The 23,361-nt window shown below is 36.9% G+C and overlaps 2 protein-coding genes across 2 annotated transcripts in view; one reads left to right on the forward strand and one right to left on the reverse strand.

The window, feature by feature from the left end:
* Window positions 1–6,550: 6,550 nt before the first annotated feature.
* jdp (DnaJ domain-containing protein) lies at window positions 6,551–11,820 on the reverse strand. Its single transcript, XM_074093491.1, has 4 exons — window positions 11,419–11,820; window positions 10,347–10,448; window positions 8,602–8,748; window positions 6,551–7,745 (listed from the first exon to the last, which is right to left on the reverse strand). The coding sequence occupies exons 1-4, from the start codon at window positions 11,503–11,505 to the stop codon at window positions 7,572–7,574; spliced, it is 510 nt and encodes a 169-aa protein (XP_073949592.1). The 5' UTR covers window positions 11,506–11,820; the 3' UTR covers window positions 6,551–7,571.
* A 4,017-nt stretch (window positions 11,821–15,837) lies between these two features.
* Window positions 15,838–23,361, forward strand: part of stumps (DBB domain-containing protein stumps) — a 33,763-nt gene continuing 26,239 nt past the window's right edge. Inside the window, exon 1 of the mRNA XM_074093493.1 lies at window positions 15,838–17,586. Coding sequence (XP_073949594.1) covers window positions 17,583–17,586 — 4 coding nt within the window. The 5' untranslated portion in view covers window positions 15,838–17,582. The remainder of the gene's footprint in view (window positions 17,587–23,361) is intronic.

A 23,361-nucleotide genomic window follows, 5' to 3' on the forward strand; every position in this document is an offset into this window, starting at 1 on the left:
AAAAATGTCGGATATCAACTGTAATACCTTGAGAATAGAGTGCATGTTCCGATATTTTGACCACCTCGGCCGCTCCTCTGATGATCTGATGGCGACTGTATCTACTTAACATAACTGATGAAAAAATTTTTAACAAAAAATGGAGCCGACTTCAAAAACCTTGAAAATAATTAGTCGTCTACCTCACCTACACTATATATTGGGCTTCAATCACTCCTGCTGGCTCGTGCTACGGCACCGACTTCAAACTAGCAGAAAATTATTTTCAAGGTTTTGAAGTCGGTTAATTTTTTTATTTCTATCATAGTTTTTAGTGATTTGTAGCCAAAGTGCACCTCACAACGATTCCATTAAGCTTAAACACGGCAAAGTTATATAATTTTATAACAGAGTACCTACCTACTGGTACCTTCAGTCTTCTTTATCAGGGTCCAGTTCACCAAATGATACTTTCTGAATGTACATACTTGACTTGGTATTAAAAATGACAAAATCGCTATAGGTGTGCTTTAAAAATTCGAGGGTTGCCCTCGATTTCTCTAAGATCCCATCATCAGATCCTGACTTGGTATCAATGGGACCATCTCGGAAGTACGTCCTTTAGAACTAAAATATAATTTTAAATTCGGCCCACAATTGGCGGAGTTATCACGTAACAAACATACAAAAAAAACATACACACAAATTGAGAACCTCCTCCTTTTTTGTGATGAAAAATGTGATGTGATGTGATGCCATAAATAATTTAAGAATACATACGATTATTTAATGCCCACCTTATTTTTCTGCTGACTGCAGTAGGATAGTTCAGGGGTTTCGCGCCCTTACATGCTTAGTATTTGTTCACAGCGTTCTTGCACCTAGGGAGCCTAACTAGCTAGTTGGTGTACAAAGGCGTAGCCACAAAACACAGATAGTTCAGAAGTCATTCTCCATACAAGTGCCCTCGAGCAACGCACACATAGACACTGCTCACGGACACGGTATCTCGGGCCGTTTGGGACCAGTGCGAGCGCGAGTGCCATCCGCTTGAGACACGTGTCTGAACTTTTTTGTGCAATAATGGAGCAACAAAAAAAAAGTTATTATAACTGTTCAGTGGACGGTTGTTTAAATTAAATAATCGTTTAATTTCGCCAATAACGAAATCGTCGCAAGATATTTTCTGTGACAAATTTATAATATATAACAATGACATTAACTTAAAATGATTTCCATTCTTCCCGTTTCATTCTTAACAATAAATCAAACAACTAGATAAGAGTGCGACTACCACGGTAGTTTTTTGGTGCATAAGCCATAGTTGACAACCTTAGAGCGACCGCCGAGCGTAGGTATGAAAAGTGAAGTACATACAGGAGATTGACTTCTGATTGGCGTGGCGCCGTATTGGATTTCCACCAGATTGCCTAAGATTACACAACAAATTCAAGGGAATTACGGACCTATGACAATGTTACAAAGTATTTTTTTGTTTCTCAATTGTCAAAATGCATTTATATACCCGAACGAAACAGTTGCATAATTGCTTTGACATTTTTTTTTATTTACACATGTATCTATGTATGCATGTAAATACTTTATTGTAGGTACGTAAAACACAAAAATAATATAAAAAAAACAACAACAAAAGAGTACAAAGGCGAACTTATCCCTAAATGGGATCTTAGGGATATATGGTGGGCCTCAGGAGGTTAACTGCAGTATGGTCTTTATTAGTTAAGTACTTGAAACAAATAAATAGTCAATTGAGTTGACAAATAACTCACGTCACAGCTCATTATAGCTTAGTTCAAAATCTATGGAACCACGGTTTGAGAGCTCATAATAAGTACCTGTCCTTTGAATGGTGGTGTCAAACACCTCTAGTGTCATATTTACATACCTACCACTAGTACCACACATCTGCCAAAGACTCAATGTGAAATTGTCTGAGAAAAGATTCCACAGAGGTATCAAAAAAGGGCGCAGAAAAATCAGCTTAAGTCTGAAGCTTTCTCAGCTTTACCTACCGAATGTAAGATCTGAAACCTTCCCTTTACAATAAGTATTTGACTTCATTCATATCAGCTGTGCGCTGCATCAGGCTGCCTCAGTATCTGACTTTAAGATTAACACCTTTGAATTTCACAGAAAAGCAACAAATTTAAAATTTTACGGACGGTGCATTTATTTATTACCCACTAGTATATTTACTGGTCATCAACTCAAGGGCTCAAGACGAAATAAACCCGCGTTACTAATCAAAATCACCCGAAAATCCTGTCCTCCAACACTGAACTCAATTACCTGTTTTTTTTAACTAACTTATTTTGCCAATATCACTTAATTGTTTCCACTATCACTCGCATCAGCCAAGAGCTGGCAATGGACTGGTGGTGGACTAGCCTGCCGTCGCCGGCTAACGACGCAACCGGAGCCGACAACTGTAAACATCCACCGAATGGAATCCTCGCAACGCGGGTAGGTACGGTGCGCACGAGTCGGTGACAACTCGATTTATTCTCGATTGTTTTTTTAGAGATAGCTTGGTGGACGAGCAAGTGGGTTAGCTGATGGCAAGTGAGCGCCATTTGCTCATGGACGCTCGCAACACCAGAGCACAGTGTATCTACATAATATATCAAAGAACTATACCTATGTAAATAAGTACGGTGATCATGCCAGCTTACAGGTAAGAATCTCAAACTGCTCTCTAACACTGCAGCTTGGCAACGGTGTAGCAACCTGTAGGTACCTACTTCCGAGTAGGTCTATGGAGGTACGGGTATTTTTGGTCTTTCGGCTATGGGATTTCACGCAATGCGTAGTGTGGGCCGTGCGCCCGAATCGACGGCACTCCGTTATACTTTCGATTGTAAAATCTGTTTTACTTTATGGAATTTTGTGGGTGCCATTCGGAGGGAAAGTTCTTATTTACTGATGTTAAGTAGTAAATTAGGTTGACATAGGAGGGTGGAATGCAGTCCTGGATTTGTCAATAGGCCGTATAGGCCGCGGCCTAGGGGCGGCAGATTTCGAGAAAATTATTATTTTAGAAAGTTACATAGGGCGGCGGATATAAAGTGGCCTACACTCCTAAAAAACATAAATCCGCCACTGGTGGAATGCCCTTTATCCACTTAAATATAATTTACTTATTTGTTATTATAAAGCTTGAGAGCATCAGGTAGGTAACAGTAGAGGAGCCCAAGAAGGGATTTTGCAATTTAAGTACTCGAGCGTGTCAAATGAACATAGAAAGGCTACGTACTACTGACGTCCTGCTGAGTAGTTACCTCTACCATAATATAAGTTCATACATAATGTGGGGTTTTTGGCATGGGTCCCTAAATCGAAAACTAATTTGCCAAAACCATATTTTTTTGAAAGACTTACCCACGGTACCCCACGCTTATTTTATCTATTCCTAGCACTAAGTATAGCAGCGGACGGACGGACGGACGGATGGACTTACGGACATGGCAAAACTATAATGGATTCCTTGTAGGACTACGAATTATTAAAAATTAACAATTTCCTGATATTAGATTGCGTTGAATTTTCAAACGAGATGAATATGAGAAGACTTAAAGCTTCATGGTAACTCATGCAATAAGTTGCGCGCACGCCACCGAAACTACAATACCTAGACTTAAATATACCTTGAGGCACTTCAAGATAACCGTAATGGGTTTGACCACCATGACGGCAGCCTTGACAACGGCTCTTGACCTTACATACTTAATGCTGATTTATGGTATCTGTGGATGCCATAATCATAATACCTATCCAATGTAGTCTGGAGAGCGACTCTGGGCGCGTTTCATTTGAACCACCTTCATTTTGACCATTAGATCTATGCTTTACGATTATTTAAATTTCTATTATTATTATTATTACATCGATTGATATTATCAAAATACCGTGCAATATGTGTACCGTGTATACAGTGTACCGTGTAAGTGCATAAGTACTTAGTACTAGTGCAATACAGTACCTGTTACCTAATAAAGAAGATGGTAGGTAAGAACTAAGCTTACATTTTTACCCGACTGCCCGAAGGAGTGTTATGTTTTTTTGGTATAATAGAATCTTAATCCGCGAAAATTCCTTTTATTTAGATAGGTATATTAAATAACATATGGGACTATTAGTTATTCTGTGATACTTAATGGGTTAAGTAAGGTTAGAGACACTACGGGGAAAAGGAAACAGTAAGTAGTTTTTAAATCAACAAATGTGCATTACTTTTTATTATTTATAGATCGAAGGATTATAGAGTTGAGGTCCGTTTTTTTTTTTTTCTCCGCAAGTAGCCGCCTTTACCCCTCCTTGACTTGCTTACCACGGGAATGATAAGTACCTTCCCTTTTCTCTTGGTTTTAGAAGAAAATTATCCTGCTTTTTATGTAATAAGTAGTACATAGATATTATTACCTACGCATTTCTCTTTGAGATCTTGTATCACTCAAATATTTCCAAGCTGATTTTTTCTGGTTACCTACACATTAAAATAAGCTTTAGTTTATATCAAGATATCTGCAAAATGATATACGTTTTTGGTCTAACGCGATTTTCGATAAACTAGTCCGAACAATTATTTTACCTATGGATGCGTTTACCTACTGGCACATTTCGTTTTCAATCAAGTAATTTTTATGGAAGTTAATGAGAAACAAAAAAACCGGCCAAGAGCGTGTCGGCCACGCCCAAAATAGGGTTCCGTAGCCATTACGAAAACAATAAGTTAATAGTATTTATTTGGTTAAGTATTTTATACGGAATCTTCCAAGTTTAGGTATATTTTATACCTTAAGCTGCTATTTAAGAGTAAAACTACTAACATTCTCAAGCAAACTTAGCCGTTATAGTTTTTCTTCAAAGTTTGATATACTTACTACCATCCTGAATTTTTTCAATTTTTTCCACCCACCGGTTTACATTTAAAAGACCTGTCCAACGATACCCCACACTTTAGGATTGGACGAGAAAAAAATCACCCCCACTTTACGTCTATGGGAGGTAGCCTAAAAAAATTTTTTTTAGTTTTTATTGTACAATTTTGTCGTTGTAGTTTACATATATATCCGTGCAAAATTACAGCTTTCTAGCATTCATAGTCCCTGAGCAAAGCCGCGGACGGACGGACAGACAGACAGACAGACATGGCGAAACTATAAGGGTTCCGTTTTTGCCATTTTGGCTCCGGAACCCTAAAAACCTTAGTCTTAATGAAATAACCTACCTACTCATCATCAGTAGAAAATGTCTATTAGATACTATGCAATGAGGGCTATCGTTTTTTGTCTCACTAGATGGCGCACTGTTGCGTGAGGTTTTTAAGTATGGCTTTCAAAGTCTGACGGGCGTGAAAACATAGTTTAGATTAAAATCATATTTAATACACCTTAAAACCGTACCATAAAAATATCGAGCATGCCACAGTGTTGCAAAGTCCCCGTTTTGTTAGGAAAAAAGGGAGGACAAAGACATTCATTGCCCCGGAACGCATATTGGCCATAATTAATTTCAGATATTCCAAAATATACACAAAATTATTTTAATTATAAATAAACCCGCGTAGCTCACCCAAAAACTATGAGATTTGACATTTCGGAGACCTCACGCAACACTAGCGCCTCTAGTGGCGAATTCATATACGCGATAGCCCTCATTGGGTCTTCCCAAAAGACGGGTTCTACGGTTCCAGATTTAGTAAATAAATTACCTGATGATTAGCTATTCCGGTTAATATACAATGAATTGGACAAAAGCTGTACGACTATTTAACTTAAAAAAGGAACAACGGATTTACTTACTTTATATTCAGTATAGTCATAACAGTTTGCATACTTGGCCTACGTCTGCGTCACACCTTTTCCTACTGAAGAATCCACGGAATCCGTAAACAGGACAGTTGCGTGAAAACATGTTTTCTTTGCTGCTGAGCTATTTGGATGTGATGTGTTTTGTTTACAGAGAACTTTCTATGAAATGTGCGTATTGACGAGTGACTAAGTATTATGATTACTTCGTAAGAGGTATAAGCAGTTGAAGGAACAACTCCACTGCCTTAGGTTCGTTGATTCTGGAGGCACCAATTCCCGGTCCTATTAAGTCGTCCTAATGCAATGATGTAATTCCATACGTTCGGAACTTAATCCAATACACATTTCGCTCAAATAGTACTCAGGGCGAAAATGGTGTCTTCATCATAATCATGGCCCAGTTTTACGTAAGTAATAAATGATGTCGTTGTGTCAAGTTTTCTAAAATATAAGTGTTGATGTTAGTGAATTTAACTACTTTGATTTACGTCTGTTTCAACACCTTCCTTGATCCCTCGTCCCACATATAAAAATAACGAAGATCATGTGTGTTGTGTTTCGGCGTGGAGAGTAAGACAGCCGGTGAAATTACTGGCAGGTGAGGTATCCCATCTTAGGCCTCTAGGTTGGCAACGAGTCTGCAATACCCCTGGTGTTGCAGATGTTTATGGGCGGTGGTGATCTCTTACCATCAGGAGACCCACTTGCTCGTTTGCCATCCAGTCGAATAAAAAAAAAAATGTACGGTATACTTTATTGTTCCAAAGGTCATTTTACATCAAAAATAAAAACATACATTTGGCATTATTTTTGATAGAGATTCTTATTGAGTAAAACATTAAAAATTTAAACTTCCTACTAATTAGTATCTCAACTATTTAATAACACTGATTTATTAAACATGTAAAGTAAACACTAATGAAAACATTTAACATATATCATTTTATGATTTATTTAAACTCTACACAACTCTAACATGGGAACACAACACCTATTTTAGGACAATCATGAATGTCAGATCTTGTCAACAAATGAGAAACTTACAAGATGAGCTTCAAGAAACTAATGGAACAAATAACAGAAGCGACCAACCTGCCTTCATTTATACCCTGTACGTATCTCACAACAATACAATTTCATATACTCCCTCTCATTAAAGTAATATTTAGTTCTTATACAGTAAGATAAATAGTCTTAAAAGAGGATCAAAAATATAAAATCTTCAAAATATCATAGATTCTTTAGTAGACTAACATATTGTTCTACAGCAGAGATGTTTCATATTCAGACTCATAAGTTTTAGGAATGTGCACAGCTTAAAACTAAAGATATATCGCTACGAGTGTCAGACACGAGCCACTCGGCCGGGACGGGGCGCTAACGTCAACATGCTGCCTACTTACAACGAAGTACATATAATACCATGAAACACATCGAACACTGAGTAATTCCCAGAAAAAGATATCGAGCCACATTCGAGTAACATTATTTTAATGAGCTGACATGATGAATATTGTGCCATTTTAAATCTAAATTAATTAATACTTAACATTACACTTACTTTTTTAATACGTTACGTTACAATTGGCAAGTGTTGTTTAATAATCAGCCTGGTGATCATAAAATAAACGGGCAGGTTTATGGTAGGTACGACTGAATTAAGTACATTATAAATGCATTACAATTTAAGAGATTAGGGCACATGTAATCTCTCCAACGCAAAGAATAAGTACGGCCCCTGAAGTTTGAAACGGGATGGGTTTAGATTTCGTAGTTACGGAACTTGGATATGACTTCGGATGGGGGTTCTTGGTTGCCGCCCCAACGACCCCACAGGGCGGCGCCGCCCTCGGAGGCGCGACGGGCCGCGGAGTTGGCCGGGCCCAGGCTTGAGGGGCCTGAAGCGCGCCCGGCCTCGCCTTCCAGCATGCGATCCTTTAAAATTAAAGTCAAAATATTAGTAACAGAAATATTTTTTAACAAATAACTGTAACTTTTGAAAAATCAACGTAATCTGTTTTTTTCAACGGGATGTTATTCTTTATATAAAAAAATGCGCTAACTCTTCAGTGGCGATGCGTCGTCCATCGCCGTAAATGCTGGGCGGAGACCTAATAGTCCATTTTAGATAATCGGACTACAATTATAAGTCAAGACTTGTTTTATCGAAAACTTTCTCTTGTGGAGATTTTTTTTTAATTGAACAGTTTTAAAGTTAGTTATACGAGTAAGTGAAAATAATAAAAACTTTTTTGTTTAACTTTTGCATTTTTTTATATACTGTAAATACTTAAAAAGCTATCACACATTATTTTAAACTATTGCAATAAAAAATAAAAGTATAAGCCAAATATAAATTAATATATATTTTTTGCAAATAAAAAAAACTGTTTATTTAAATAATAACAAAAAAAACTTCGGCTTAGACTGATCTAATATTTAAAGATTTTTATTGAATCTAATTATAAATCAAAATTTATGACTAAGTAAAAAAGTAAGTAATTAACTTTAATTGAAGTAGGTCGGAAATCGTTTTTTATTTTTAAGAACATTCGTTTTCTGATCATTAAATCAGTATGCAATAGGTACCAAAGCATATTTTAGTTTGCATAACACAAACAGAACGTAACGAAACAACAAATATACCTACTACCATTTATAAAGAGTAGTAAATGGATGTGATGAGAAACTAAACATTTCAAGCATATAACTCGTATGTCGTATGTATGTATCCAGTTTAATTTTTTATGCAAAGAGGAGCATTCCATGGAAAAAAATATATTGAACTTGCCTTAGTGTTGGGCTTAGACCAATGCATTGACTGTTGCACATGGTCCTTCATTCCGAGCCACTGTTTGTAGCTCATTGCGATGCCACTTTTCTTCCATTTGTCGTAGAGTGCGCGCTTGGCTGGATCACACAATGTTTCCTTTGCCTCCTGTGAAAAAAAAAGTTTTTTTTGAAGACCAAGGTGTAGACGCTTTAAGGAAGTGAGTTCCCTACAAATAAAAGTACCACAATATGTCAACGGATTTTAGGTGAGAGTAGGTATTTTATGAATATCTTGCTTGACCATGTTCTTCAACTCTCTCCTATTCCCACAAGAAATAAATCTGCTTGCTTTGAAGTCATTACAATGTCGATATTACTACTTATTCATTATTTATTTTGTTTTGTAAACAAGCCAAATGAATTTTACTTGGTTAAATTTAAGGTTAAATTTAGTTTACTATCTATAATATAAAAGTGAACCGCCAGAACGGGACAAAAAAACGAGACAGAGCAGGATGGCGCTCTACAACACTATTTTGACAAGTTTCTCCCAAACAACGCATTATTTCTCTGGAATTTTAAAGCAATTCGATTCGAGAAAATATGTTGTTGTTGCTGTTGTAACTCTTTATTGTACATAAAACATATAAAAATTACAATTAACAAGAGAAAGAGAGGTACAAAGGCGAACTTATCCCTTAAAGGGATCTCTTCCAGTTAACCTTTGAATGATTGAAAGGACAACAGAAACAAGAGTAGATACTACAATGGAAAGATAAAAGGATCAAAAAATTTAAATTAACCTAAACAATACATCAAAAATAAGAAATAAATACCTACACATACATATATGGGTACACTAATACAAAACAATAAATAAACACTAATTTAATACATATCAATATCAATAGACTACATATAAACTATATGTAAATAAGCATGTGTATATGGCTTGAAATCCGGCCCGTGACCATCAAACAAAAATCAAGAGAAGATTTTGTATTGTTACAAAATTTCATTCTCATTGGCAATGGCCAAATTAGTGTTTCAGAAAATATATTATCAATAATAACATAGCCAAAAATGCAAGAACTTGGCCGCCATATATTTCGTTAGTATATATTGGCATACAAAGAAAAATAAGCTAAGCAAAGATCCTTACACTGGTACGTCAAGGGCTTTAATTCATGAACCACCATAGAACCTTTTCAAAGGAAAAGTCATTACGATTTTCCTTGTTAAGTAATGCGATGTCACTATGAAGTTTACTGTGAAATAGTTCCATGGTGGCTCATTAATTAAAGTCCTTGTGGACATTCATTATAGACATATGCTTGTGGTGGTGGTGCTTATGTACTTGAATGATTCTATATCTGCTAAATTAAAAAAATATATGTTTTAAAGGTTTAAATAAAAATTAAATAAATATCATGGGAAACTTGACACCAATTGACAGAGTCCCTAAATAAGCAAAGCTTGTAATGTGGATACTAGGCAACAGATAAACATACTTATATAGATAAATACATATTAAACACCCGAGACCCGAGAACAAACATTTGTATTATTCATTCAAATATCTGCCCCGGCCGAAAATTGAACCTGGGACCTCAAGCTTCATAGTCAGGTTCTCCAACCACTTGGCCATCCAGTCGTCTAAAGGTTTCAACATGGCAGTAATAATAATAATATTTATTTCAAAACTCAAGGCTCACAATCAAACTAAAGATAGACAGTGGCAGATTTCTGCTGTACCTATATTACCTTTAGTTTTTGAAACTTGGCTTCAGCTTCTTTATCTCCATCGTTTTTATCAGGATGATGCTGCAGAGCCAGTATTTTGAACTCTGCTGTTATTTGCTCCTCCTGTTATTAAATATATAATAAACATTGTAATTATCATTAGCTTGTATAAAAACAAGTTTTTATCTGTTACTTTAACTACTAGCAATAACTTTAAAAAGTTTCACTAAAATAATGTTTCAAGTATTGTAACTAAGGGAATACATCCCTGTATATGTTTGTTTAGTAATTTTTTTTATGTACTAAGGGACCCCTTGGCAATACATCCCTGTATTTAAAAAATGATGTGTTATTTTTTGTATTTTTTTTCGATTTGAATATGTCAAAATTAAAAATATTAAAAACCATTTTTTCAATACAATGTGCAAGTTTTTTAATTGTCATTATCATTTTTTGAAAAATGACTTTCTGCCAAGTTGCGGCGCATTCTTCTTGGCAATGATGGTCTTTCCGAAAGCTTGTAGTTTAAAAATGAGTGTAAAAGTGCCATTGCGGCCTATTTACTGAATAAATCATTTTATTTGAATTTGATAGCGATTTGAATATGTCAAAATTAAAAATATTAAAAACCATTTTTTCAATACAATGAATGCAAGTTTATTTAATTGTCATTATCATAACTAGTCTTTGTAATAATTTGTATTTTGTTATTTACTTAGTCACAAAACACCTGCTAATATTGCTCTCTGCGTGTAAACATTTGATATTAATAACAACAAATTGACTTTGTTTTTAGCTAAAACAAAACATGATCATATCTGAAATGTTGGTACACTAATGGTGTTTAGTACATTAATGACAACATTAATGATGTTGACATCAGGTTTTCCCATAGCATTTGTGTGTGAGATTTTCCTCCTGACTAGTGTATCTTGTCATCTACGTATCGCGCAGAAATCCCATTGAATTGAAAAAAAAACTTTAAAAATGTAGGTCAACACTTACGACCTCGGGCAATAAGGTCAACAAGCAGAGCAATACAATCAATACATTTAAATAATAAAGAGTTTGATAAACGGTATCAGGTACGCACCGAAGAGTTCTCATCGCATCCCAGCAACGCGTAGAAGTCGTCGTCCGGGCTCGGCTTGTAATTAAGTATTTCGTCCACACCCGTCATTTTCACAACCCTCCCTTGCGACTCCCCGATAGACACTAGCTGGCTAGGTTTCCTTTTGTTTGTGTTGTAACGTTAAGTGATATTATGCCTCACTCACTCATACTTGGCACCAGCCGCCTAGCCTCTCTCCACAAGCTTGTCTCAATAGCACACTGCTGAATGAACCTGAGCCAGCGCTCGCGCCTGCGCGCAACCTTCAATCAATAGTTTCTAGGTAACGGAGTTACCAATTAATTATGGAGTCGGTATAAAAAAAACTCGCGTCGCATTTTAATTTTATGCGAACAAGTGAAGGGGACATAAATAAATCCTTGCTTGTTTCTTAAACGAAATGTCACTTTGACAGTTCGCTTCTCACAGTACTATAGAGTAGACGCCAATACCGTTTTAATTGCGTAGATATTATATTATTATGTTCATTCGAGTATGAACTTTATCAGAAGACATATAATTTTCTTTTTGGCTTGTAAGGTACTGCAAACACTTACTATGATTATATTATGTCAATGGTTTCTAGATGCTGTAAAAATCGTGTGAAATTCTAGTTAAGTTTTAAGAATTAAAAAATATGCACAATTGCACATCACCATGCAGTTCCCATTAATAAAATTCGTAAAGTATTTAATGTTCGTATAGTAGGTATGTTCGCCGAGAGTTAATAAGGCCAGAGGTTCTTCATTCATTACAAATGCGGCCCTCTAATTATTTTTCACAATTGTTTTAAACAAATATTAACATTGTATAAAAACAGAAAACGCGAGCAAACGATACAATCGGAGCGGATAATAGCCACGTGGCGGCGTCCGGTTAGGAGTCCGGCCGTACGTTTGTCCAGAACCGCCTGCCTGCTTATACCTACCTACTTACTACGAAGTGCAAAATTCGAACTTTGTATCTGGCCGTCCCGCTTAGGCTAATATTATTTAATACCTAATAGAGTGAAAGGAATGATATGATACGAACTACGAATTTCGTAGTAGGCGTAGTAGCCCCATTGGCCCTGTAACTATAATATACTGTAACCTGTAACTATACAGGGTGGAAAGTTGAGATGGGGCAGCAAGGGCAGCTACTAGATCCCTTGCTGCTACGCGAAAATGCTCTTAGGAGATCTTTACTAACTTTTTGAGTTATGACAATCGACATTCACAGATTTTTGATAAAATGTACAGTCAGCAAGAAAATCGACAGATTTGACTTTTTTTTAATGCCAATCGGTCTCATTTCTATCAAGGATTAAAATACTATTAGAGTACTAGAACACCCAGCCCTGCCCAGCCCAGGGTATTAATTTGCAAAGTTAAACTTTCGCATGTTGTTTTTTAGGGTTCCGGAGCCAAAATGGCAAAAATGGAACCCTTATAAAATAGTTTCGCCATGTCTGTCTGTCTGTCTGTCCGTCCGTCCGCGGCTTTGCTCAGGGACTATCAATGCTAGAAAGCTGCAATTTTGCACGTATATATATATACTAGCTTTTGCCCGCGGCTTCGCTCGCGTTAAATTTGGAGTAACATACATTTACTTTCTGCTATACATGTTTCGTGTTTTGATTAATTTTTCGGAGGATTACATGGCAATAAAAATACAGACAGATTTTCTTTTAGACAGTGGTGCAAATTTTGTAATACAAAAATCAACCTACATACGTATGTAATTAATTATGATTCTTACCAACTTTCAAACCCCGGTTCGCTGATTCAGGGTTGGAATTTTAGAAAACGTTAAAGTACTACGCGTTTCTTTTGCCCACGACTTCATACACGATATAGGATTATATCCCGAGAAATTGTTAAGTTCCCACGGGACATGAATTACTGTTATGATCTATTTTAAAATTCTTAATTGTCGATTAGAGAAACATTGTAGCTTTCTATTACTGAAATAATTTTGAAAATCTGCCTCAAAATTTAAACTTATTTTTATTCTGCGGAAAGTTTGCATTTTTTTATAGTACTCTAATGTCAATCAAGGATAGTGAATATTTCTATTGATAAAAGATTTTTTAAATCGTCTCAGTAGTTTCAGAGATTACCCCAAACAAACAAAGAAACAAACAAAGTTGAGACATTTTCCTATCACATGAGATTTTCCCTAGTGCACCTCTGTATTACATTAGTCCATCTATGCCAAATTTCACACCGTAGCATGCTGAACGGTTGTGTTGCTCTGAAGATGAGCTCTGGTTGAGTTCGAAACGCGTCAGTTTAAAGTGGTGGTGGTGATAGATGGATTTGTGTGATTTGTGTGTGTTCTTACAGTGTGGAAGTGGAGAAACTGCATGAACACACATTGCATAGGCACAAAAGTAGCTATGATAAAGGTCGCGGGTGAGCAAAGTAATTGTGTCAGCTCGTTGAACGTATATGTAAAATTTCGTATCAATGCTATCAGCCTTTGAGGAGTTCCGTCATCAGCAGACGACCCTGGCTGCAGCATCAGGCGGTGTATATCATTTAAACGCATTGTCACTGAAATTTAACAATCATGTAAAGTCTTTTGCGTGTGCCATCAACTTTTGAGGAGTTTACTTCTACGGAGACGATCCTCGCCAGGATGAGCAGGATGTCAAGCACTGCTAAATAATTGTTACCAGATTTACATCAGTTTGCCAAATCTCCAGTCCCCAATTTTATTGGTTTAGCTTATGCGTTTTCTGATTCAGTTGGTATATAAAATCCTCTTTATTCGTTTTATCCCGTGGGATAACTATTCGGAAAATCTTTGAAACATTTTTTACCTATTAGTATTATCTACGTGCATGCCAAATTTGAAGTCTCTAATATTTATAATTACGGAGTTAGGGCCACTTTGAAGCGAAAGTATAAATCCCATTTTATTCCCTATCCCGTGGGAATTTTGATAAATCCTGAAAATTGATTTTAACTGTTAGTATTACCTACTTGCTCGCCAAATTTGAAGTCTCTAATAATTAAGTTACGGAAAAAGGGTCATTAATTTAAAGTCAAAATACAAATCCCATTTATTCACTATCCCGCGGGAATTTCGGAAAATCCTGAAAACCGTTTTTAGCTGTTAGTATTACCTACTTGCATGCCAAATTTGAAGTTTCTAATAATTATAGTTACGGAAATAGGGCCATTTCGAAGTGAAAATATAAATCCCATTTATTCCCTATCCCGTGGGAATTTCGAAAAATCCTTTCTTAGTGCGCGTCTACATCTATTAAGGAACATATATTCCAAATTTCAAGTTTCTAGGCCCAGCGGTTTGGGCTGTGCGTTGATCTATAAGTCAGTCAGTCAGTCAGTCAGTCAGTTTCTTCTTTTATATATATAGATATATGTAAACTACGCCGACAAAATAGTACAATAAAAAAAATTTTTTTAGGGTACCTCCCATAGATGTAAAGTGGGGTAATTTTTTTTTCCATCCAACCCTATAGTGTGGAGTATCGTTCGTTGGACAGGCCTTTTAAAACCATTAGGGGTTTGCTAAGACGATTTTTCGATTCAGTGATTCTTTTTCGAAATATTCAACTTTGAAGTGCAAATTTTCATAATAATTGAGCGTCCCCCCCCCCCCTCTAAAATCTAAACCGGTGGGTGGAAAAATTTGCAGGATGGTAGGTAGTAAGTATATCAAACTTTCAAGGAAAACTATAACGGCTAAGTTTGTTTGAGAATTATTAGTAGTTTAAGAGTAAATAGCAGCCTAAGGTATAAAATATACCTAAACTTGGAAGATTCCGTATAAAATACGAAATGCTTTGAAAAATATTACTGAGGTTTTTCGTAATGGCTACGGAACCCTATTTTGGGTGTGTCCGACACGCTCTTGGCCGGTTTTTACGAATATGAATCCTTTATGCTTAAAGAAAATTAAACAGTATGTAGACAACTAAAAACTGAACATTTTATCTAAAGTTAGTGTTGCTGCCCCATCTCAACTTTCCGCAACCTATACGAAGCGCGAAGTGCAAAATTAGAACTTCGTCTGTCGCTAATATTATTTAATAGGAGAATGAGAGGGACGGTACAACTCAAACTTTGATTCGAATTTCGTAGTAGCCCCCCTGGTACAGTCAGCATCAAAAGTAGCGGATCACTTTTTTACTCTGTCGCATTAGCACTGACCGTTTGTACGCGTGGCTGTAAAACGACAAAGTAAAAAACGCTACTTTTAATGCTGACTATACCACGAAACTCAGTCCATCCGGTGTTATGCGATGACGCCCGTCATACACCAGTTTGCGATTATTTAGGTACTTAACGACTATTCCGAAGCGTAATCATAATACCTATAAACTCAGCAAATTTATATTAGATCCAATAAGTATATACGAAACAGTACAATGACACTTTATTTAACACGTATTACAGAAAACATAGAGAAAAAATTCCAATTAGCAATACAAGAATAAATGTAAGTATAATATTAGTTAGGATAAATATTTCAGTAAATAATAATATTACACAAAGCTGCCAATTTTCTCACTTATTATTCCGCTACAGGCGAAGTAAACAGGAGTAGCTAAACAACAGCAGCCAGCGCTCATCACGAAATACACACGACTCTATTTTCAAGAGAATAAGAGCTTGTGTGGTTTTTTTTGTTGACTGTTCATTTGTTTCACGGAGCTGCTGACTGTTTCCTAACAACACGTCACTTTGTCTCTACGTAGAGTAAAGATGTCGCATTTAGTATTTCCTTCGGATCGTTGTTTTAAGATGACAAACAATATTTAATTTATAAATTGGAAGGGTGCGATTACGTAATTTTTGACCTGTAACTGTCGACCCATAATAAACGAGAATAATGTACGACGCGGATATTCAAATACAGGCTCGTACCTACCTCTGAGTTTTTCAAAATCCATGTGCGACGTTACTTTGAAATTTAGCACGAGATTTACGGTGAAGAACAAAATTGTGAGGAAACCTGCACAACCTGCGAAGCAATTCAATAGTGTGTGTGAAGTTCCCGTTCCGCACTGGATCTGCGTGAGAACCACGGCCCAAGCTGAAGACTGACATTACTTAATATCAATTGGCAGACTTTCACTGCTGCCAAATAACAGGCTTTCCCTTAGGATTTCCACGACGATCGTTTTTGGATTACCTATAGCCATGCCTCTCCGTGATCTTTATCAGACCGCCCATTCACCTGGTGGGAGCCTTACCTATATACCCACATTTCGCGTTTCGCTTCGCCCAAGGGCTATCAGTTTCACGAACAATACACAAACATGGGCACACTCTATAGCTTTAACAAGTGATACTTCTACACAAACAATGCTTCGAAAGGAAATATACATTAAATATATGAGAAAAACTACATTTTATTATTCTACTACATCACGCTGTCTATGATTAACACTGAGCGTATAAAATAACGATATTCGGAGAGTTAATAAATGTAGCTAGAGATGTTGGTAAATTATATTTTATAACAATACAGTTAATAGTAGCTCTATCTGTGTAATAATAGCTCTACCTTTACCAATCTTAGTTTATTTTTATAGGTGCAGGGTCAGACAATTTATACAATGTTCCTTCTTCATAAGTAACGACATAAGAAAATATCAGGTGCTCCAATTCTTCCATTCAATTCTATTTAACTTAACGTAATTGATTAGATATCAAGTCGACTGACGTAAGTAGTTATAAAGACATGTCCTCGCTGTCGCTAACTGCACATATGGCCGCTAGTGCTCACTATTCAAGGACTACTTACCTGCTGCCTAGGCTCGGCGTTTAAAGATGCGCGCAGGTGATTTACTCACACACAACGCCCCAAGGCTGACGGCATTGCATATTCAATGCATGCTCTAGACATTGGCGTCCCAACGCTTTTGCATCAAAAATAGCTTCTGAAGACAAACCGAACGCAAGTTTACGCGGATCACCGGCCGCTGCGGCCGTGCCGCGCGTGAAAATGAATAAAGACCTTGTGCTGTGATATCGATATATATATCCGTGTGCCGTGCTGCTATTTCTGCTCTCATAATCCCTTTATTTATTTTTAATTTTGTATTGGGGACGCTCGTGGCGCTGTCAACGAACTAGGCGGCCGATCTTCCATCTTTGGCGGCGGAAGTAGCGGCGGATGTCCCGGCTATGGGTGAGTCGAGTGGCATATGAATGTTTGACAACAATGCTCGGAGCTGCGTTCCCACATTTTCTATTCGTCCCGTGTCTGCCGAAAGTTTGTCAACCTTTAATTTTTTACCAAGGTATAAAAACGTATTTTAATTTATCGTAGGTAGACTTACCAGGTACGTAAAGTTTTGCTAAAGCTCTGCACCAACTCCTGTTTATTTTGATAGTAGATAATCAATAGATATAGGATGTTTCAATAGATATTGTTACGCGGTTTAATTAAGATTTCTATGTAGCGAAGAGATTAGTTTGGCAGGTAATAACGACAAGCCTCTTTGCCAAGATAGGTATTGATTCTGTGGGTAGACATTAAAGGATGAGTGTTGTAGACATTATGGCGTCGTAATATCGAAGCTGACAAATATAATTTGCGGTCGAAATAGTAATCCTACTCCCTTGTGATATTGGTAGAACTATATAATATAACTGGTGTTGGAGTCCATTGTAATTAATAATCATTAAACACTAGTAATGTCGGTTATCTTATCGTTGTCAGGTCAAACGTTCACCTAAGTCTTTGGAAAGTTGCCAAAAAACTGTCTTGGGCTCAGGTACCGTATGTTTATCAGAATAAATTCTACTTATACTCCGGTTGTTACGGAAACGACGTTTTTGAATATTAATTATGCATCTGGCCTAAATGGTATTTTTGTAATTAAGAGAGTTGACACTCTAAAGCCTTCTCAAGTACGGTAGATCGGATGATGTAAAAATTTGGCCCTTCGTAAATTTTTCATGAGGGGCATGCCTGGCAACGTATTTCATGCGCACTTACCTCGTTCTCTACCTACTTATCTAGTTAACGTACCTAATGAATGTCGGCTATGATGGGGTCGGAAGGTGGCAAAGGGAGGCACAGTTCCTCGGTCGCAACTCGCGATCCACGCTTGCCATCAATTACAACTTTAATTGGCCTGTCTTTGTTTGCACTGCAAGCGAGCTTAGCGACCGGAACCGTTAATTTCCAAATTGAACCTCGCTCATAGCTGTGTGCACGGCTGATTAGTTAGTTTGAATTGTTAATTCTCGTTTAATTTAACTGCCTTTTGTTCTTCACTTGTTACTGTTAAGTAGGTTGAAACCTCCTATTTCAAGGGTTACACTCTGTTACTACACGTTTATTGTAACAGAAGTAAAGCACTATGACTGGACTCGTTGGATATTAAAAATAATATAACACACCTATTTTCTTCAAGGGCCATTTAGGAACCAGTGCCATATAAAAAACGAAAGCACAGAAGTTACATGGATAAAAAAGCTTTTCTGTTAGGGGTCATCCATATAAATTACGTCACACATTTAGGGGGGAAGAGGGGTCAGACGGTTTATGATATAGGAACAATATATTTTTTTGCAATTTTCATGGCAAGTGTGACAAGGGGGGAGGGGGCTAAAAATGGTCAAAATTGGCGTGGCGTACTTTATGGATGGCTCCTTAAGGCACATGGTTGATATGTGGAAGAGTCATGTTCTCATATTGTGACCTCCACCTCCTCCACCACGCCATACGACCGGTCCTACAAATAAATATGTATGTATACCTTCCTACCTATATGTCATAGCAACCCTAGCAGAGTAGAATACATAATATTTTGAGTGTAATAAAATATTTTATTAAGATGAAAAAGGGTATTCGGCATTGACCCAGGGTAATATCTTGAAAGCCGCACTAAAATCGCGCTAGAGGCATATAAAATTGCTGCTTTTAGTTCGGCTTCCAAGTCCATGTCAGATAGACCGTGTCAAATATGGGGTTCATTTTAATGGAAGCTTAACAAATCACTCTATCTTTGAAATGAGTGTTGTTAATTAGTCATAGTCTGAGTTGTACCAAGTGATGAAGGTATCTACATAGTATCTTGTGTATATTGACGTTATTCGGTAAAAAAATTTAGAAAACGCAATATGAGATGTAATGTTACATGAACGATGACCGCACCAATCTCTCATAATTTTCTTGCTTCCGCGAATAGAGAATCAATAACTTGTGAATGTCAAATGTGTTTTGTTCTAATATCTGCAGCGGTAAAGATTAATAGCCATAAAGTAGGCGTTTGTAAATCGGAAGCCGATGATCTGTGCTCATCTGGCATTCGTCTGTTATGATTGCTAGGTCGATGAACTAGATTATTTCGAGCGAAGAGAATACAACCTCAACAATTTGGATAATACCTACATAATGGTTACGGTGATGTTAAGTTGAATTGAATATCTCAGCAGATTTTTAGAGGTGAACTGAGAAGTAAGGTACTGCAATGATGCCAATGGCACACACTGAAGCGCACTGATTGTCGCAAACTTGTATTAGAGGGTCACAAGTATTGCGATGAAGCCGGGTTCTAGACACTGCTGAATACAGACAGAAACGACATCAAGATACGACTATGCCGCCCTCCGCAAACTTCTCGTGTCACCAGGGCTACTACGAAATTCGAAAATCGAAGTTCGTATCGTACCTACCGTCCCGCGGACGCTTACATTATTTAAAACGAGAGTGAGAGGGGCGGTACGATACGAACTTCGATTTTCGAATTTATAGTAGCCCTGCAGGCCTGTGGACGAATACCGGGTGTGGACTGTAATAATGAGAAATATTTCTAGTCTCTATTTGTTTTGTTCGAATAGACGGAGACGGCATCACAATTAACCGCCAGTTAACACTAATCAATGGATGGTGAAACAGCCCCTAAGTATAGTATAAGTATATGGATAAAGAGGTTTTTGGGACAGCTGGTTACTTGTTCTTATATTTGTGCAATACCTATTCAAAGTTATGATGGAAAAAAGCTTGTTCAAACAATATATAGGCATTCTCCCGCGTCCCACCTGTTGTGATTTGTTCGTATAGAATTTTCCGGGGTCAGGCCGGTCCCGACCGCGTACCCATAGCAACATAATACGGGTCAACAGACAATGATGGATTTGCCGGCCGCCACCGTAACTCGACGCCACAATTGGCTACTTCCGTTTCATACGGAGTGAACTGTACCTAAATAGCCCATGGACTGTACATAGACGCTACAAGCATACAAAGTTGGGTGTATTAGAAGATAATGCCGGGTGATTTGGTTTTAAACGTGAGCGTACGTGCTATTGTGTGAATGCGTAATAAAGATTTTATTTAACGACGGATTTTTTAAGCTCTAGGTTATCATTGCGGTTTTATAACTTTGAAGGTTGGTACCGTAATATACGCCAACTTTACATTTGGGGCTCTAGCTTTGTCCAAAAAGCAACTTTTTAATATTTAAGTGCTACAACCTGCTACAACTATAGGAAATTAAGATTATATGTATTTGTGGCAACGCTACATGTACCAATTCTTCCTAAATAAATTCACTCAGTAAATTTTAATAACTCGTATTTTGTCTTGACATAGGTAAATATGTTAATAAGACGTAGTGATAAAACCAAACGTACATTTCATTATATAATATTTAAATAACCCCCCCCCCCGCCTGTATCTTTATCTGCGGTTATAGTTTCCAAAATGATTTAAGGACCTACCTGCCTTAAATATCTTTTTAAACGATGTTCTAAATAAGTTATGCACGTGGAGAGTGTTTTATTACCAAACCGCCGTTCGAGCTGCATTCTGTCACAGACTCGGGCTTAATATAACCACTGCAAAATGTGAGTAAGAAAGAATTTAACGCCCGTTAACTCTATTATTAACATCCAGCACTGGCCATGTCTTGGGAGAGTGCATTAGTAACTGTAGCATTGTTTCAAGTCTTTCAAAGAAGTGGTACTGTCCCTCTCAGTTGCATTTGAATATAAACAAGTGACTAGCTAGAACCTGTTGCTTCTTTAGCGACCCACTTCCAGTGGTCGGAAAGACTTTAAATTTGGAGACAATACAAGTACAGTCAGCAAAAAAGCTTGTTTTAGAAAATTTATTCTTAACAGAAACTTATTTACTCTTTACCTACTTAATTCCCGCCGCGGCAAAATTTGTACTGGACGAGTGCAACTCTGTATGGAATTGGGTGATTTCTTAAAATAATAACAAGAAACTTCGCAGATCGTGATGACTAATGGAACGTCGTAATTGCAGTGCAGCGTGAAACATGGACTGAAAATAAATTCAAATGCATTCCACAAAATCACTGCTTTTGACCTCAATGTAAATGTATGTAACTTGAGGAGTACTTTTATTACGATTCCGTTAGGCATTTTCATGTTCGAGCAAAGACAAACTGTTTTTAATTAATTTAGTAAGGACTCAGAAAGAAAAAAATGTTTGGGGGAAATTTTATCCACCATCATCAAATCGTTTTATCCTAAAAGTCAACGCCTATTTTTGAATAAGTAAATCTACCTTCAAACAAGCAATTCTTGTATATGTTTATATATATATAATCAGAATCTCGGAAACGGCTCCAATGATTTCGATGAAATTTTGTATGTAGGGGTTTTCGGGGATAACGCTTATTAACGAGTTTTAGCCCGAGCAAAGCTCGGTCGCCCAGGTACTATTCATTAAAATTAAAATAGTAAAGAAGCAATGTTCAATTTTATTGAAAATTATCCTTATTTCATTGCCCTGCCCATAGACGCCGCTCTCCGTTTTTGGTTTTATTTATTTGGTTTACTTATAAATAGTTATTAATGTATGGGGTACAGTATTAAGTATGCAGTAGAGATATACTTACTAGTTGTATGTATGAAAACGTATGTAGGTACTTAGATAAATTACTTTAACTGAAGCACTTTATTATTAAATTTATTATATGTATAGATGTAGTAGGTATATACCTAAGATCTTTAAGGTCGTAAAGTGTATAATTATAAACTGAAATAAATTGCAATCAAATCTATGAGGTGATTTATTTTTCACCTCATAAATTTGATAATAGGTCATCGCATCGTTGCCACTCATGTCTTCGAAATTTTGTTTACTGGTACCTAAGTACAAATGTTGTTTATCAATTTGTGATCCCTCGGCGGCGGTAGGTTAGGTACAGGGCAGCGTTGTTTTACAGCAGATGCAAGTAAACACAGCCGAGCCGACATCTGGCGTATTTTTTTTACTTCCACTGTCGGAGTTTGCTTCGAGGGTTACTTTTAAGATGTTCGGTAAGGTATACTCATAGCTACTTCGATTTCGTAGCTACCGCTAACGAATTGGGGAATCGTCTTTTGTCACTTTTTCATTGAAATATGTAGGAACAGTCGCCAACAGGGATTGTTGAAAAAGCCACATGCTACTGTTCGTAACTTGGCCGTGTACCTAATGCTATTCTCTTTTATTAATGAAAATATTTACTACGAGTATGTATAACACGGCTAAATTAAGAACATACAATTCCGGTTCGCAATGTTATCTCCTATATCAAAGACATACTCATACTCACATTCCTTAATAAGTGTAGCCACAGTAGCAAGTTGACACAAAAACCGACAGAAAAAGTTTTTGGAACTCGGACTACGAACGCGGTTTGCATTTATTACAGTGTTCGTTCAACGTTTGATAGAGTCGATATTTTTATCCCAGCAGCTATGCTTTATTGGCACTTGTTGTTTGAATAAATATGAATTTACGATCTCTTCTAAGAATCTGTCTATAAAATATCTTAGAGAAATAGAAAATCTATTTGTTTGTGTTACTTGCCAAGATGGACGATTGGACGTGCTATAGCAAAGATCCTTAGGGAATGATCGTCAAATGGAATTTAGTTTAAGACGCGTGCAACAGTTGCTATTTACATAGTATCACCATAATGTTTCATGTTTA

This window comes from Choristoneura fumiferana, chromosome 10 (assembly GCF_025370935.1).
Source record: "Choristoneura fumiferana chromosome 10, NRCan_CFum_1, whole genome shotgun sequence".
Classification (NCBI taxonomy): Eukaryota; Metazoa; Arthropoda; class Insecta; order Lepidoptera; family Tortricidae; genus Choristoneura; species Choristoneura fumiferana.